At 42.0% G+C, this 16815-nt stretch overlaps 1 protein-coding gene across 3 annotated transcripts in view; it reads right to left on the minus strand.

Annotated features, from left to right (window-relative positions):
* SMC6 (structural maintenance of chromosomes 6) overlaps window positions 1–16815 on the minus strand; it is a 44199-nt gene that overhangs the window by 25573 nt on the left and 1811 nt on the right. For all 3 annotated transcript variants that reach the window (XR_010439520.1, XM_064707754.1, XM_064707755.1), the window contains exons 2-7: window positions 12874–13022; window positions 10897–11014; window positions 9529–9634; window positions 5861–5997; window positions 5241–5302; window positions 779–859 (exon numbers count right to left, since the gene is read on the minus strand). Coding sequence is in view for 2 of the 3 variants with exons in the window: in XM_064707754.1 (XP_064563824.1) it covers window positions 779–859; window positions 5241–5302; window positions 5861–5997; window positions 9529–9634; window positions 10897–11014; window positions 12874–13017 (648 nt within the window). In the remaining variant the exon portion in view is untranslated. The remainder of the gene's footprint in view (window positions 1–778; window positions 860–5240; window positions 5303–5860; window positions 5998–9528; window positions 9635–10896; window positions 11015–12873; window positions 13023–16815) is intronic.

Raw genomic sequence — 16815 nt, forward strand, 5'->3', positions numbered from 1 at the left:
CTTGGGAAGACAAATGCCTCATGCAAAACATCCCCCAATTGCCCCTTCTTCCCCAAGCTCTATATGCTCAGCATGATGCCACATGGTCTGGAATACCCCTTTTGTCAGCTGGGGTCATCTATCCTGGTGTGACCCCTCCCAAAGCCTTGTGCACCCCCAGCCTCCTTGCTGGTGGGGTGGAAAAAGAAGAGGAAAAAGCCTTGACGGTGGTAAGGCCTGCTCAGCAATTACCCAGACAGCAATAAGGAAAACATCTCCCCATTATAAACTCTGTTTTCAGCACAAACCCACTAAGTAGCCTGTACAAGCTGCCATGAAGAAAATTAATCCTAACCCAGCCCAAACCAGCACAGCCACGCTCAGTAATAAAAACAGGTAAGAAAGGGTTTAGGGGGATTAGCCATCTTTTACTTGGGCACTGGCTGGGCCTCAGTCTACCAATAGGAGGTGGTGAATGATTCCCTTTGCATCTTTTATTTTGCTTCACTTTGTTTCTCTCTCTCTCCTTCCAGCTTTCATTTCAGTTATCACACAAATTTTATCTCATCCCTTTCATTTATTTTTTTTAATTTTACTCCTCATTTCCCACTCCCCCAGCCCAAGCCTGGGGGCAGCACAGAAGGGAAGTGAGCGAGTGGTTGTGTGGCATTTAACTACTTACCTGAATTAGCCCAAAACAGGTGATTAAAATCAAGGAATTTGATCTTTTTCCCAAATGCTCCTAAAATTTGCAATTGGGATTTTAATGTTTTATGACTATGCTATATTTTTTCCTTACCTTGTACTTGTCCCCTTCATTTTTGGTCTGTAGAAACTGTTTACTCATCTCTTGGGTTAAAACAGACACAGGATTATCGACCTGCAAAAATAAATAATTTTAATTTTGTTTTAATTACAAGTTACCATGTTGTGGGATCTCAGCACCTCAGGACTGAGGTGCCGAGTCACCGAGACCACCCTTGGGGGGCTCGGGAGTCCTGGAATGTTGCCAGAAGTGTCTGGTGGCTGGACTTTGATCCTACACGGGAGACGACACCTGTATGAGGATAGGAGGATTTCACCGGGGTGAATGGTGAAGGGATTAGTTAATTAGAGGGTGAGACACAGGGTTTAGGATTTATGTACAGGGGGGTTTAGAGAAGTAAGATGGAGGAATTGGGGCGTGTCCTGTCCTTCTTCTTCTTCTTCTCCTCCATCTTCTGTGGTGATGGTGGCACTTTGGGATTGGTCATTACTGAAAGTGCACCGGACAATAAGAATAAAAGGTATTGGGGAAAAAATGATAAATATTGTACACGTAACTATGGGTATAAAGATAGGTGACTGTCCGGAGGGCAGGACAGTGTGCTCATGGCTGGCTGCTGAGCAGACCTCTGTCGGGCCGAAAGAAAATCTTTTAGATAAACAATTAATAAACATAAAGACCGAAAGAAGAACTGAAGCCTCTTCTCGTCCTTTGATACGCGGGCTGCCCCAAGGCCACTCCGGGCCCTTCCAGGCCCTCCAAACAGCCGAAAACCGGACAACTGGCGTCCCTGGGTGGGCTCGAACCACCACAAAACCTTTCGGGGGGGGCAGCCTCAAAGCCCTGAAGACCAGAAGACCGAAGGGAACAGCTCCGATCTTAGACGAGGTCCCAGGAGAGCACTGATAACTCCTGAGGAAAGAAGCCTGAAAAGAAGAAAAAAAAGAGAGAAGAGGAGAAAAAAAAAAAAAGCGGCCAGGAGAGTCTGCAAAAAACAGCAGTCACTGAGAATTCCATCTCTCAGCTTCTGCCGAAGACAATTCGTAGCAGAACAGCCCGGACCAGAACCAGAAAGGCGCCTCTGGGACCACCTCTCGTGATCTGCTGGACAGAGACTGAGACCTCCGGACTGCCCTGACGATAGATTTGGTAAGAAGGTCCAGAAATAAGAACATGGGGGGCACACTTTCCCAGGAACAACGGGAAATTTTGTCCGCCTTACAAGGCGTGACACAAGGATACACAGAAGGAATTCCAAAGAAAGAACTAAAACAATTATTGCTATGGGCAAGGCTAAACTACCCACTGGCAGAAACGTGCCTGCTATTCGAAGTGGGGTTTTGGCAGGAGATAAACAGACATTTATATTTCTTAGCAACTAAAAAGGATGAGACAGCGTTAAAGCTGTTGTCTCCAGCAAGAATAATGTTAGAAGGTATTTCTATGCAAACGAAATGCCAGGAAAACCAACAGATGCAGCATACATCTGGAGGACCCTCAGAAAGAGGGGGGGAGCGAGGCTCCGCAAAAAAATTAACTCTGGCCTTAAAAGGCCAGGAGGAAAATGCTCTTGGAGAAAAAGAGCAAGGAATATTATTAAAACACCCGGTCCCAAAACCCAGAAACCCCAGAAAACTCCTAAAGTGTCCTGAAACTTCAGAGAGCATGGAGGACTCAGGAGCAGAAGGGGGGGAGCAGGGGGGAGAGAAGGGATCGGGGGGGGCGCTTTCTCGCGGCGCGGCGGCGGCGGAGCGGCGCGGCCAGGCTGCGGCGGAGCAGGCGGGGAGCGCGGGTGAAGAGATAGCAAGAGACACGTGTTTTCGTGCGGCTTTCCTCAGCTCAGGGCCGGGGGGAGCAGCCGCCCCGGGGGCCAGCAGGGATACGGAAAAGCGCGCGGCAGGCGAAATTCGCGAAAACCCGGGGGGGGAACCACAAACCAACGCCGGGGCGTCTGACACAGGCAGCGAAATCGGGGGATTTGAGCAGCCCCAGAAGGCTGCCATGAGGAGACGTAGGAGGCGCGCGGTTGTGACGCAAAAACCCGGTGCGCAGATCGGCCCGAATTGCGGCGGGTGCGGGTGCTGGCGGGAGGGGGGCTGCACACACCGGCGAGGGAAGGAGCAGACACAGCGTCGGAGGAGGACGAGACAGAGTCGGGGCAGACTGAGGGGGGGAAATATCGGAGGTGGAACAAGAGGGAGAGGGAGAAATTACCTCGGGAGAGACAGGGAGCGGCTCGGAGAGCACGCATGCGCAGAGAATAGAGCGGGGGCGGGCCAGACCCCCTGTGACGTCTCGGGCAAGGAGGGGCCCTCTCCAGACTTGGTGCCTTTGGTTAAAACCCTCGGAGTCCAAGCCTCTTCCCTCCAGGGGAGGCGCGTGTGTGTTCTAACCCTATTGTCAGTTGAATTAAAAGCCAGGTAGCCCCGGTCTCAAGCAAGCTTGCAAACAGCGACAATCAGCTGAACGAGAGGCAGTTGTGTTCATGCCGTCATCCCAGCCATGGAGCCCGGTGACAGCGCCACCTCGTGGGGAATGACCGAAGTGCACGACATGCTGGATCGGTTCGGCAGAGCCACAGTGTCATTTCGTAACGAGTCTGCAACAATGCAGCGATTTTTCTCAACAATATATAAGAAGAGACGAATACTCAGACAAAAGTTGGGACTCAGACTGCAAAGGACGACTCAGAAGAGAAATAAGAAGAACAAAAGACTCTGGGGGGTTTTCCCTTTGGGGTCTTGAATGAAAAACATAACAAGGGTTTTGCACAAAAGTGAGGTCATGAATTTCATGATGCTTATATGCATCATTTTTTCATTCATTGCAATAGGCAATGGGGTAAATTTACCTATTACAGAGAAAACTAACAAAGGATCATGTATTGATCAGCTGGTAGATTTCTTTGACATTTCTCCTATTTGGAGAGAAGCTTTAAGGGTAGGGTTTTATATTTTGATAGTCCTCCTAGTCCTCATAATTGTCGTCCCATGCATCTTTGTATGCCTAAAACGTGCCATGAATCGGGTGACAAAAGAGGTTCTCTTGGTGCAAACAGAAGGGGGAGATGTGGGATCTCAGCACCTCAGGACTGAGGTGCCGAGTCACCGAGACCACCCTTGGGGGGCTCGGGAGTCCTGGAATGTTGCCAGAAGTGTCTGGTGGCTGGACTTTGATCCTACACAGGAGACGACACCTGTATGAGGATAGGAGGATTTCACCGGGGTGAATAGTGAAGGGATTAGTTAATTAGAGGGTGAGACACAGGGTTTAGGATTTATGTACAGGGGGGTTTAGAGAAGTAAGATGGAGGAATTGGGGCGTGTCCTGTCCTTCTTCTTCTTCTCCTCCATCTTCTGTGGTGATGGTGGCACTTTGGGATTGGTCATTACTGAAAGTGCACCGGACAATAAGAATAAAAGGTATTGGGGAAAAAATGATAAATATTGTACACGTAACTATGGGTATAAAGATAGGTGACTGTCCGGAGGGCAGGACAGTGTGCTCATGGCTGGCTGCTGAGCAGACCTCTGTCGGGCCGAAAGAAAATCTTTTAGATAAACAATTAATAAACATAAAGACCGAAAGAAGAACTGAAGCCTCTTCTCGTCCTTTGATACGCGGGCTGCCCCAAGGCCACTCCGGGCCCTTCCAGGCCCTCCAAACAGCCGAAAACCGGACACCATGTAACTGCAAATCCATGGAAGTGAGAACCCTGTTTTTGTCTTGCAACTTATTACTAAGATAATATGGTAAAATCAAGCTTGCTAATCCTCTCACATCTTCAAAATAAACCAAAACATAACAAACAAAACCAATAATAAACAGAAAATTAAAAAACCCAACTATATCAAATATAAAATAGAACCACAGCAAGGACAACTAAGGAACTGCTTCCAAGAGGATATGTGACTTCTATAAAAACAGTACCTGTAAGTTCCATTTATTTAACAAAATCAGCATTAGAAATTCTTGTTGTGTCAAAGTATGGCAATAAATACAATTAATTGACTCGTATGTTCTTACAGATGCTGCCACAAAATAAAATCAATACATACTAACTGCAATTCCTGTTATTTGAAATTCTCAGTTGAATATTTTAAACTTCATATGCACTACCTGATCTTTTATTAATCAATTAGGCAGAAAAATCACATTCAAATTTCTGAAACAGCTACAACTGAAACAATCAGCAGAAAAAACCTCTCCAGATACAAAATAAACCTACATATGTCAAGACTATCAACAGGACACATGACTCACAGGTCACAGATGACAGCAAATACTTTTCTGTCTGGGACAGAATCCTATTCTGCATTGCATGAGGTATATATTTCAATTTTCCTTTTGCTGATGAATTTGATCTTTAAATGATATGGAAGAGGAGCAACTCTCTCCTTTAAGAAACAGTACATTTCTTTTTAATTGAAGAATTACAATATCACATACCAATGTCTTCTTAAATTGCACAGAATTTAAACACTACAACAACTACCTGTATATTAAAGTGATCCAGTATTCCTATGAGTTCCTCTTTCTTTGAAGAAATTATGGTCCCTAGTGGTAAAAAAAAGAAAGGAAAAATATCAGTAGGTACAATGCCCTGGAGTACTTTCTTCATTGTAGAGAATCTAAAAAATTAATTCCATCTCTTTGTAACACAGACTTAGTCGTGAACTAGAAACATTAGGGGTTTTTTTTAATTATTATTTTTTCAATACATTTTTATTTGCACAGAAATACTTCTACTTGAAGTCCCTCTTTGCCTCATAAACCCTCTGTGACAGAATTTAGATAATTCAGCAAATTCAGTACAACTTTAAAAAAGACTAAAAACTATGTTCAGCCTCATCACACAAGCAGATTTTTTTGAAAACAAATACATAATGTTACATCTGACATACTACATAATACATATCAATAAATACATAATTGCTTTTGACATACTAAAATATTTTTAGTTTGGGATAAAAACAAGAAAAATGGACATAGTAATCATCCTTGAGTGGTTTTATGAAAAGAGAAACAACAACCTTTACTAACATCAAGGCATTCAAATCCATGAACAAGTTCAGAGAACTTCTAAGACTGAGAACAAAGCAAACTACCACTAACCAGATTTGCTTTTCAGTTTGCAAGTTCTGCTTCCATCCTGATTAATGTGCTGATTCACAGTAATAGAGGTACCATACAATTCTGGTTTATAAGCATCTCTTCCTTGGTTTCGCAAGGTTATGGAAATATCTGCAGAGCTAAAAAAATAACAACAATAATTTTAAAACCCTGAATTTAATTTCAAATCTAAAACCAACAAAAAAAGTCAGAACATTTTAATTTTCCATACAAATTGTCATGTATGCTACAGGTCGCAACTGCAAGTCAATCACAGTACCAGTCAGAAAAACATATATTTATTTGGTTTGAGCTATAACACCATTAGAAGCATTGCTGGTTTAAAACTCAGCAGTAAAGTAAAGGAAAAGTAGAGGGAAAAGCAGTACCCAGCAGTAAAATAAAAGTAAAGTAAAGTAAAGGGAAAAGTAAACCGACTCAAGCTGTCCCCTTTCCTCCACCCCCTTCCCACAGCGGAGGAAACAACAGCAGAGATTATAAAACGAAATCCCAATTTACTGCAAAATCTCAAAACCACAGCAGTATTAGTAAGACTGTACAAAACAGAGAGTGTTTTACCCACAGAAGGGTATTCAACACTAAACAAAAATGGGTCCCTGAGACAGCATCTGGCATGGTTTCTCAGACAAAGGCAAAATGGAAACTGGCCTTGTGCTGGGCCGTGTAGTGTATGATAAATCAAGGATACTATGTCAGGGATGCTCATGGCTTAACTTCCCCTTTCCCCAGCCTGAAAACAACAGGAAAACAGGGACAAGACAAAACCTGGTGGGATCTGACAGGGCTCTCAATCAGGTCAGGGGACCCTTTTCCTGGGCCAGACTGTGCACAAGTGGGACTGGAGTGCTCAGTGGTTCTGGCAGCAGTGGTGCTGTAGGGCTGCAGCCACGGTGGCTGGGGCTCCACATAGCTTGGCTGGGCTCTGCCCCGCGCTGCTGCTGTTCCCTCCCTTTTCTTTTTCTCTGAGCGGCATCTGGGCTTGCCGGCGCTCTCTTTCAGCACCAAACCAGAAAAGCTGTGGCTTGGAGGAAGGGGAAAGGGGCCCTGTCTTGGGGTGATTTCATAATGATGCTCTATTCCTGATTGTCTGCTTTATGCCCAGAAATGGCTGCTGTGGCTTTAAGGTGGGTCCAGAGGAGGGACACGAGCCTTTGGGGGGGGTCCTGCGTGTTCAAGACTCACTCCCCAGCATGCTGGGTGCTGCAGAGAGCGGCAGTTGCTCTGTTGCTTAGCTAACTCGATTTTTTAGTAGCTAAGCAAAAAGTTTCCTTTTCCCCCCCCACCCCACCACCTTTCCCCTGGAGAGCAGCCACAATCCTTCTGCAGGTGTTTTTTTTTAGTTTTTCTTGAACTGTTTCAGCTTGGTTTTGGTCCAAGATCAGATACTCGCCAAGGCCAGCAGTGAGGGCCACTCCAGCCAGCCTGAAACCTCAGGCAAAGATGGACCAACACGGGAAAGGACACCAAAATCCATCAGCTTCGTCTGCTCTGAGGAGGGGACCAATGCCAGCCAACAGGCTCCCATCTGTTTTGCCTAAGCCGCTGCGTGAATTTTTCCTCTTCCCAGAGACAAAAGCCAGCCACCATTTTGTCCCCTCTCTGCCATGCAGCCAGCCTGCTTATTTCTTCCCCTGGCATTCTGAGATTTTCTTGTTGTGGTGTGGGTGGGGAGGCAAGGTTCTGCAAGTTCAATATCTAGCATTTGTTGAATTTTTTTTCATGCTGTGCAGGCACTTTGCTGCTTAATAAACAGGGTTTTTTTTACTTTCACTCGCTGGTATTCATTTTCCCATTGGCAAAAAGAATTACTGAAGCCATTCTCTTCAGAGAAGACACTCATTGAGTGTTTTTTCCTAAATCTGTCCCTAAACCAAGACAGACTGCCAGTGGCAGAGACGGGCCAAGTCTGCTGGGCTGATCCTGACACCTACACGCCCCCTCCCTCGAACCTGGGGACAGCAGAAGCTTCTTTCGGCCCCGGCCTCCTCATGCTGACAGCACAGCCCTGCCATGACATCGGCGATATGGAATCAAACAACACCACAAAGTCCAGCCCTCTTCTCCATAACCATGACACACTGCTGCCATACACTGATTGCTTGCACCGCCTATGCTTCACGTAAATAAAGAGCCAAAAGCAGTATTTGTGAGAGAAGATTTCTTCCATCTTCCCTCCTCATCTTGAGTACCCTCATTTTACATTGCAGAATCAAGCTGCGTTTTAGTAGTTCTCCTTTTTTCAAATTGGCTTCTGTATGAAACAGTTGTCTGGCTTCTACAGCCTAAGCAAAGTTAATATACAGCAGAATGCTTAAGCTATTCTTCTAGAAAACATGAGATGTGATTTCAGTTCCAAATTCCTATTTCCCATTTCTCAAGTGAGTGCTGAAACATTAAGTTAATACATACAAGGCAAGTACCACCAAAATTTCACTCTTAAGAACCTCTGAAAAGAAAAGACTGGGATATCTGACTCTGAATAACAGCTTCATGTAAATGTAAACTCATAAGCCTTCTATCTTTTTATTGGTTTCCCTGAACACATTACCCCCAATCTCACAGCAGACATGAATCCACTTCTTGCATGTTCAAATATCCAGCCGTAAGTCAAGGTCTTTACATTCATTCACATCACCAGAAAGACTGAAAAATAATTAACCTCACTGCTTGCAAAATAATGATAACTAGTCACCTATGAATTTTTCTAGTGGACTCCCATTTTTCTGTAGGATATTCAACGACAAAGTGAAAGTAATACACAAGAGCAGGGAATATAGAGAACACATCACTATGTTAGCTAGTTCAGTGTGCTAGTCTCAGGTAGGACAGAGGTAATTTTCTTGACATTACTGTGAAGGGCAGAGCCCAGAGCCATGTGAGTGCTATTCTTCTATACCTCACACATCATCCCTGGGGACACAGCTTCAGCTGGAAGAGGAGAACACAAAGTGGAACTGCTACCATTTTGTTCCTTTATTCCAGGGAAAGTGGATGGTGAGTGAAGCAGTGGAGTGGCTCCAGTCCTACAATGGGGTTGGTATGTCATTGTTTTTCTCATCTTGAGCTTGGGGAGGGATTGTGGGTGCAGATATTTGTCCACCATTGTTTCTTTTTTTCACAACATGGGCACGAACACTTCCACTTGCCATTTTCTTCTTTGTCTCAGAAGATGCCTGACTCGGGCTGTGCTGCAATCACCTTGCATTAGACTCAGTGAGCATTTTTGCTTGCAATCACCCTCTTTTATACACTGTTGTTATTAGTATTGTTGCTGTTACTATTTGTTTTCCTTATCGCTTTGATGGCTTTATTCAATAAATTTTTATTTGAACACGTAATCGCCACCTTTATCCCTCTCTCACTGGAGGAGACAGAGACCAACTGTTTGGAGTTTAATTTCCAGTTGGTTTCAAAATACAACATTCAGGAATAATGATATACAAGTGGTAAAACTTCTGAAGTTTTTTGTTTTCAGGGTTTGGGGTTTTTGTGCGAGAGGAGAGTGTTGTTTAAATGCTATACTTTTTATTCAAGTCTGTTGGATCCCATAAAAAGGTGCAGAAAATTATCATAAACAGAAAACTAGTAAGCTAACCTCAACAACAATCAGCAAACTACAAATGCAACTTTTAGAATAAAGTTTAACTTACGTCTCTCCTTTTCGAATAAACATTTTTAATGAGGAACATCTGTTAGTTGCAGTGGCTTTTCCACCAAGTCCAACAATTAGTGCTGTTAATACAGAGCTTTTTCCACCTGCAATTGAAGCATTGAACTTGTTTTAAAGAGAAGATATTGTAATTTCTATGCCACCCATATTACAGTTTTTGACTTGTTATATATTCATGCATTAGAAGTCCAAATTCTGTCCTTATTGAACATATAAAATAACAATAATGCTAATAAAGTATCTGCTATTTTCAAGAGTCTCCATTACTATATTTTATTCTATTTCAATTGTTAAGCTGCTCTTATTCCAAACTACAGGTTTCACCTTTTTTCAGTTCTCCTTCCTATCCCACTGGAGGACATGGGGAAGTGAGTGGCTGCATCATATTTAGTTGCTAAAAGGGATTAAACGACAACAATCCTTTCTAGCACCCACTGTGGGGCACAAAGGATTGATGTAAGTGACCAGAGTATGTTAAAACAAATTTGCTCTAAGCATTCATGATATTAACTTAATAGCTGCTGATCACAGTGCTGATTTATTTGCTCTCAGAGCTGCTGTGCTGGCTCTCAGAGCTGCATTATGTAACACCTTTCTCACAGCAGGCACTCCCTGCTTTGGTGTTTATCACCCTTGGCGCCTGGGCTAAGGCAATCATTTTGAAGTACTGCACAACGCTGGCTGATAAGATATGACAGGGTAAATGACCTGATGTAATAAATGACACGACGGACCTGCCGGCCGCGGAACTCGCCGGGTCCGTGCGCTCGGCACCGCTCACCCTGGGCTCGAGAGCCACCTAGCGGCACAGGCTCACAATTGCACCTTCCGCCCTGCCGAGAGCCAGCCGGGAGAGGACACACCTCCTCCTCCTTCTCCAGGCCAACGCCAACAGCTTTTCAAAATGCTGGATGTCCTCGGGAAGCAGCATGTTGCTGAATGTGCTTTAGGTCTAGTTTAGCATTATGCAACTATCAGCAGTACTTCAACCCCCATTACAACCACAGTGGTTCCTCCAAACTCAGCGATGGGCACTGCAGGCACTTGGTAAATCATAGCACATTTAATAATAAACATATAAATACATTTAGTTCAAATAAAAATGCATGCATTATTTAGCTATTAAAATATTTATATTCACATTATCTTTTGAAAAAAAGCTCCAATTTTAAGACCTAATTCACCAGCCTTTAACTACTGGGATAGACCTGTGTGGTACCTCATTTCAAAAGTGAATCTTTGTCCACACCTAAAAGATGGCCAGAAATTCTTTTTCAAATAAAAAACTACATCTTCTACATTATTAAGACATGTTCTTTGAAAAAGATTCTATGCAATTAATACTTACTTCCATTGGTTCCAACAACAAAATTGAGATTTGATCCGAACTGAAAAGGCCCCAGATTTGAATGGCACATGAAGTTCTTCAGCTGGATACTTTCAATTATCCCAACCTCACTGTCAGACTAAAGAATGAACAATTAAAACTCAAGTTATATATGCATTTTAATGAGATTAAGTTTGTACATTTTAAAGACAATGAGAATTAAAATGATAGTATGATATAAAACATTGGTTGTTACAAGCCACAAGGAAACAGAAGGGTTTCACGACACTGCGTAAAGTCACTTGCTATAGAGCAGCTATTTATTAAAATAAAAAAGCTACCAAAGCTGATCTCTCACACACAGTAACTTACAGTTCTCCCTATTACTAACTTACCATCAATACAACAAAAAATATTAAGGCAAAAGGTCCAAACCAGTTGGCTGACCAAGTTAAAGCATGTTATTAAGGGCATTGTTTAAATGTCTTGTAAATACTGACAGGCTTGGGGCACCAACCACCTCTCTGGGACGCTGTATTGGTTTTGGGTTGTGGTAGCTGGGACAGGAAGCTACAGGGGTGGCTTCTGTGAGAACCTGCCAGAAGCTTTCCCATGTCTGACAGAGCCATTGCCATTCCCCAGCCACCCTCAAGACTGATCTGCTGGCCAAGGCTGAGCTCATCAGCAACAGTGGAAGTGCCTCCAGGCTAAGAGCCAGGAAAGGGAAATTGCAATTACAGCAACTGCAGCCAGAGAAGAGAGGAGCGAGAACATGTGAGAGGAACAGCTCTGCAGACACCAAGGAGGGGCAGGAGGTCTTCCAGGCATCAGAGCAGACATCCACCTGCAGCCAATGGACAGCCCTGTGCTGGAGCAGGAGGACTCCCAAAGGAGGCTGTGACTCTATGGGAAGTCTACACTGGAGGAGGTTTGCTGGTAGGACTTGTGAGCCCACGGGAGACCCAGAGTGGAGCAGGCTGTTCCTGAGGGACTGAATCCTGTGGAATGGATCCACACTGGAGAATGAGTGTGAGTCCTCCCTCTGAAGAGGAATGAGTGGCAGAGACAACATGTCAAAAACTGACCAAAGCCCCGCCATTCCCTGGCTGTTGGGCTGGAGGAAGAAGAAAATTGGGAGTGAAGAGGAGCCAAGGAGGGAAGGTATTTTAAGATTTGGGTTCATTTCTCATTATCTCTCAAATATTGAATTTGATTGTAAATAAATTCAGTTTAGGCTGAGGCTGAGGCTGTTTTGCCCATGACAGTCACTGGGGAGTGATCTCTCCCTGCCCTTATCTCAACCACAAGCATATTGTTGTATTTTCTCTCCCCTGTCCAGGAAAAGAGGGCAGTGAAAGAGTGGTTTTGGTGCACACCTGGCACCCAGACAGGTTCAACCCTCCCAGAGAAGCCTGGTCCAGTGTCTTACTACTGGTAAAGAAATGTTTCCTAATGTCCAATCTAAATACACAGGACAGCATTTGCAATCTCAAAAATAATTTTTTTTAAGTCTCTATCAAACTAAATTTCAACTACTAAAAGAAAAGCAGAAAATAATAATATTCCCGTTCTCAAGTTTCATTTCAATCAAAATTTGCATTTCAAACACTAGCTCTTTTTCAGGTATCTGAAAGTGTCAGCAATGCAAAACAAACAAATATTTGGCACTTCTTTTAGTAAATAAATAATATTTTTTTCTGCCTTTTCTACAACCATAAATGAAACATTCCACAGTTCTATCCAAATCCATTTCCTTCATTTACTTCACAACTGCAGTAGTATTCCTTCTATTAAATCAGAATATTGTTATGTTTGACTCTTATAACTAGATGACCCAAAAGAAATAAGGTAAGAACAGCCTCATGCAGAAGTTCTCACCACAGACAGTATCCCTAGTTTCTTTTATCTTTGTTCTACTGATGCCTACATCCAAGACATTTATTTCAACAGGCACAGAACTTTTCTTATATCTTCATCTCTATGACTTTTTGTACTTACCGCCTGTGAAGGGGCACCACTACTAGCTGAGAATTCTAAAGTTTCTTCTTCATCAGACTCATCACTACGTATAGCTGTGTGTTCTTTTCTCTGCCTTTTCTGAGACCCAGGAGTTAGAACGCTTTTTTCCTTTCTCTTACTCATGAGTACTGAAAAATTAAAGTAATGAAATATTATAGGTTTCAGTTTTCTAGGTGACAACATACCCACAGGTGATAGCACAGAAATACCAAATTATTTACTTCAGTAAAACAAATATTAAAATCACAGCAAACACTACAACAAATACTTTCCCAGAACTGAAACCTCGGTAATTTATGGCTATGCTTGCTATGAAGGATTTGCATCAAAACAAAAGAAACACAGCTTCATTATTCTAATCAAGCTGCATAAATACAATCAACCTCAAAGCAGAATAAAGGGAAATTTAGATTCATAGCACTGTTCCCTGAGCTGTTTCTTACACTACAAGGTAGTGTAAGAAGTAAACAAAACTCTCCTAATAAAGGGTAACTAACTATTCTCTCTATAAACAGGACACATGTATAAATTTCCTCTATAAATCAATAAATAATGCACAGACTTCTAGCACTAATAGGACTGGTTTGAAACAAATCTTGCAAAAGTAACAAGCTTTACTAAAACATACAAAAATCTCAGATTTTCTGTAATCATACGCTTATGGCATCATTTTTATTCCCCCAAAGTACACATTAATTCTTCATACCTACAGACCCAAAGACCTACACAAAATACAGAAGTTGACATACCTACCCTAAGTAGAAGCAAGGTGCTATTTGCACAAATGCAACACACAATCTTTTTATTTGTCAGCAATTAAGTCAGCTATGCTAAGTACCTAAAACAGGCCAAAACTAATATCAGCTGCAGAGTTTTCTGACATCAAAACTTTTCTGAAATGGATTATGCTCTCCTACTCAGCTTTGTTTGCTGGAATTTCATCTAGAGCTCCCCTGTAAGAAAGATGACAACCAACTCTAATGCACAGCACCAGTTCGAGGAAAATTCTGAGGCAATAAAGGTACTTAACATTCACTCCTATAGAAAGATCACTGAATGACACATGGTCTAAGAATGAGCTGCTTATTTATAAAAACAAATTAATAAAAATACTGGTTTTGGTGTAGGAAAGAATGACCAGCATTAGAGACCTAGCATGCCCTACCAAAGTTGGTAACACACTGGGGACTTGGAGGCCAGAAGACTTCTCGTCATGAATACAGGTGATGACAACAAGCAAGCACTTCCTTGTCCCTCAGGACAGATGGGATAATCCAGGAGAGAAGTCCTTCAGGTCAGCCTGACAGTCCCTCCCACGATCTCCTGAGGGAGGTGGCACATTCTGTGAGAAGGCTGGGTGGGTCAGCACAGCAGGTCCAGCTGTGCAGTGCACAGCCTCAGGATCCCCAGGGGCCCCCTTGTCAAAGCTCTCCCAGAGCTTCTCAGCAGTCTTGCTCCACATCCTCTCTGTTTTAAGATTAGTTACTTGGAGAATCTACAGAGAATTGAATTAAATAAAGACTGCTGAAGTACAACTTTAGTCACAAGAACTTGTATTACAATGGAGGGGAGCAGTCTTTCTTCCCTCTTCTCATTCTGTCTCATCCCTCTGAGAGCAAGCAGCTCTTTACACAACAAAATAATAAATCACCTCAAGTCTTTGATTCTACCAAAAAGTAATGCAGGAAAGAACTTCTTTCTTTTAACATTAGTTAGGTGAGCTCCTAACCACTTCAGCATGCAGCTCTGTATGGGTGGGTGACTGTGGAGAACCAGAGGCTTCTCTGAGCAGTGTCCTTGCATCAGCCTCATGTTCTGGTCAACCTATTGCCTGAATTCAACTGATGAGAGGTCAGACAGGTTATACTTATATATATACTTATATATACCATGTACCACAGAGAACAGCATTTATTGTAAGAGACATACAAGACATCAAAATTTTCTACATCATTAGAAAGACTTTCTAATTTCTAGTCTACATATTTGTTGGCTGTTTTATAAAATACAGTGCCTTATGATCCCCTCATTAATTTTATATGACAGCATCTAAAAGATAAAGGAAAAAACAGTATCAATCCCTTTCCATTGTGTGGAATGAACAAAATTCAAAGCAAATGCAGAAATGCAATAAACTTGCCATCTGACACTCCTGCAATAACTTTGTATGGTAGGGATTTCTTTATCAAATATTAGAAGAGCAAGAGAAGAAGGAAGATGATGTTTATAACTGATGATGATTATTATTACAATTATTGTTATAATGATGATGCCCATGAAGTATTTACAGCAAAACTATCCATTTTATGTTATGTAGTTCATTACAACACACAAGGAAATCACGGAGCAAACACACTTCATGATTCAGCTTACATATCTTTTGTTATGCTACTCTGGCTTTACTACAAAAACATGCCTTCATGCCAGATTACTGAGACTAGGAATCAGTCCCTTGGAAGCTCTTGGCATCCATCACCCAAATATGAAGACATAAACATAGCTTTAAATGTTTTAATTAATAACATCCAAACTAAAGATGAGGGCTATGAGTTCCATTGCTATACAATTTGAACATTTAAGGAAAAGGGAGTATAAGAGCGAAACACAGAACAAAATAATCTCATGGAATCTAACTATGAGGAAAGCAAAAGACAGAACCATCTGCACCTCAAAACTGTTAAAGAGCTAGTATTGAAAACAAAACTTAACTGGAACTACAAGCAAACTCAGCCCCAGAAATTATGACAAATATCAGTGGATGCAGAACCTTCCCTGAGTAGAAAAAACCCAGAAGGAGCAAGAAACTGACCGCAACCACAATGAACCCATTAGTAAGATTTTACAAGAAACAAGGTTTTAAAAGGTACAGGAAGAAATAACCAAAATTTTAAAAAATAAATAAACAGAAAATGACATGTTTGGATTTTTTCTTCATGTGACAAGAAAAGAATTTTTGACAAGAATTTTTTTACATTAATTGCTCCCAAAACTCCTGCACCAAGGCACCCCTAATTTTCCACATTAAGTTTTTAATTGGAAAAAATGTTGCTTTCAATCTCTACACTACTTAGCCTAACTTTAACAACAGTTTGAGAATAACTATTCAAGGCAAAGGAAAAGCAGCTGATCCAAGCTATCTGAAGGTTATTAAAGTATGCAATGCTATACTGGAAACAAACTGGCAAAAAATACATCAATACATTTTAAAATATATAATATACTACTGAGAAGCCAACAAAGGACATTATTGACAAATGTTAACAAAAAGATTTTTTAATGGAACAGGTATCATACCTAAAATCTAAAGTATAAAATATACTTTAGTATAGTACAATATTAAGTAACACTATGTTAATGAAAACTTGTGATGACAAAGTCAAGTTAATAATTCAAACAAGAATCCAACAGTCATTCAGGAAGAGAAATCAAGAGTACTGATTTAATAAAAATAAACTTCACTATCATGGAATGTAAGAGTATACAGTTAGGTATAAAAACTGGATCTATAATTGGGAGCAAATTGGGAGCAAGACAGCTTCAATTATAAAATCAAAGGATCATTCCAAATTACAACAAGCAATTGTTATGCATATAACGAAAGCACAAAAGAAAAATGCAAGCCCCAGAGGCCCTCTATAAAATGACTGCTACATGTTAGAAAAGTACTTACCCTGTACACATCAAACGATAAGAAGGCAGAGGCTGCATCCACTGATATTCACCCATGTTTCAACTCAATCAATGGCCTATCTTTCCAAAGTATTCACTGCTATGGAGTTCCACAACTGCTTCCCTTTTCCCTGCCTGGCTGGTCACAGCTTGGCTCATCCAGGGCTGACACAACCAACCTGCTGTCACCAAACCCGCATGAGTGCCTTTCTAGCAGCCCTCACTGGCCTGGTATCCACATAAGGTAGGAAA

This window comes from Zonotrichia leucophrys, chromosome 3 (genome assembly GCF_028769735.1).
Source record: "Zonotrichia leucophrys gambelii isolate GWCS_2022_RI chromosome 3, RI_Zleu_2.0, whole genome shotgun sequence".
Lineage (NCBI taxonomy): Eukaryota > Metazoa > Chordata > Aves > Passeriformes > Passerellidae > Zonotrichia > Zonotrichia leucophrys.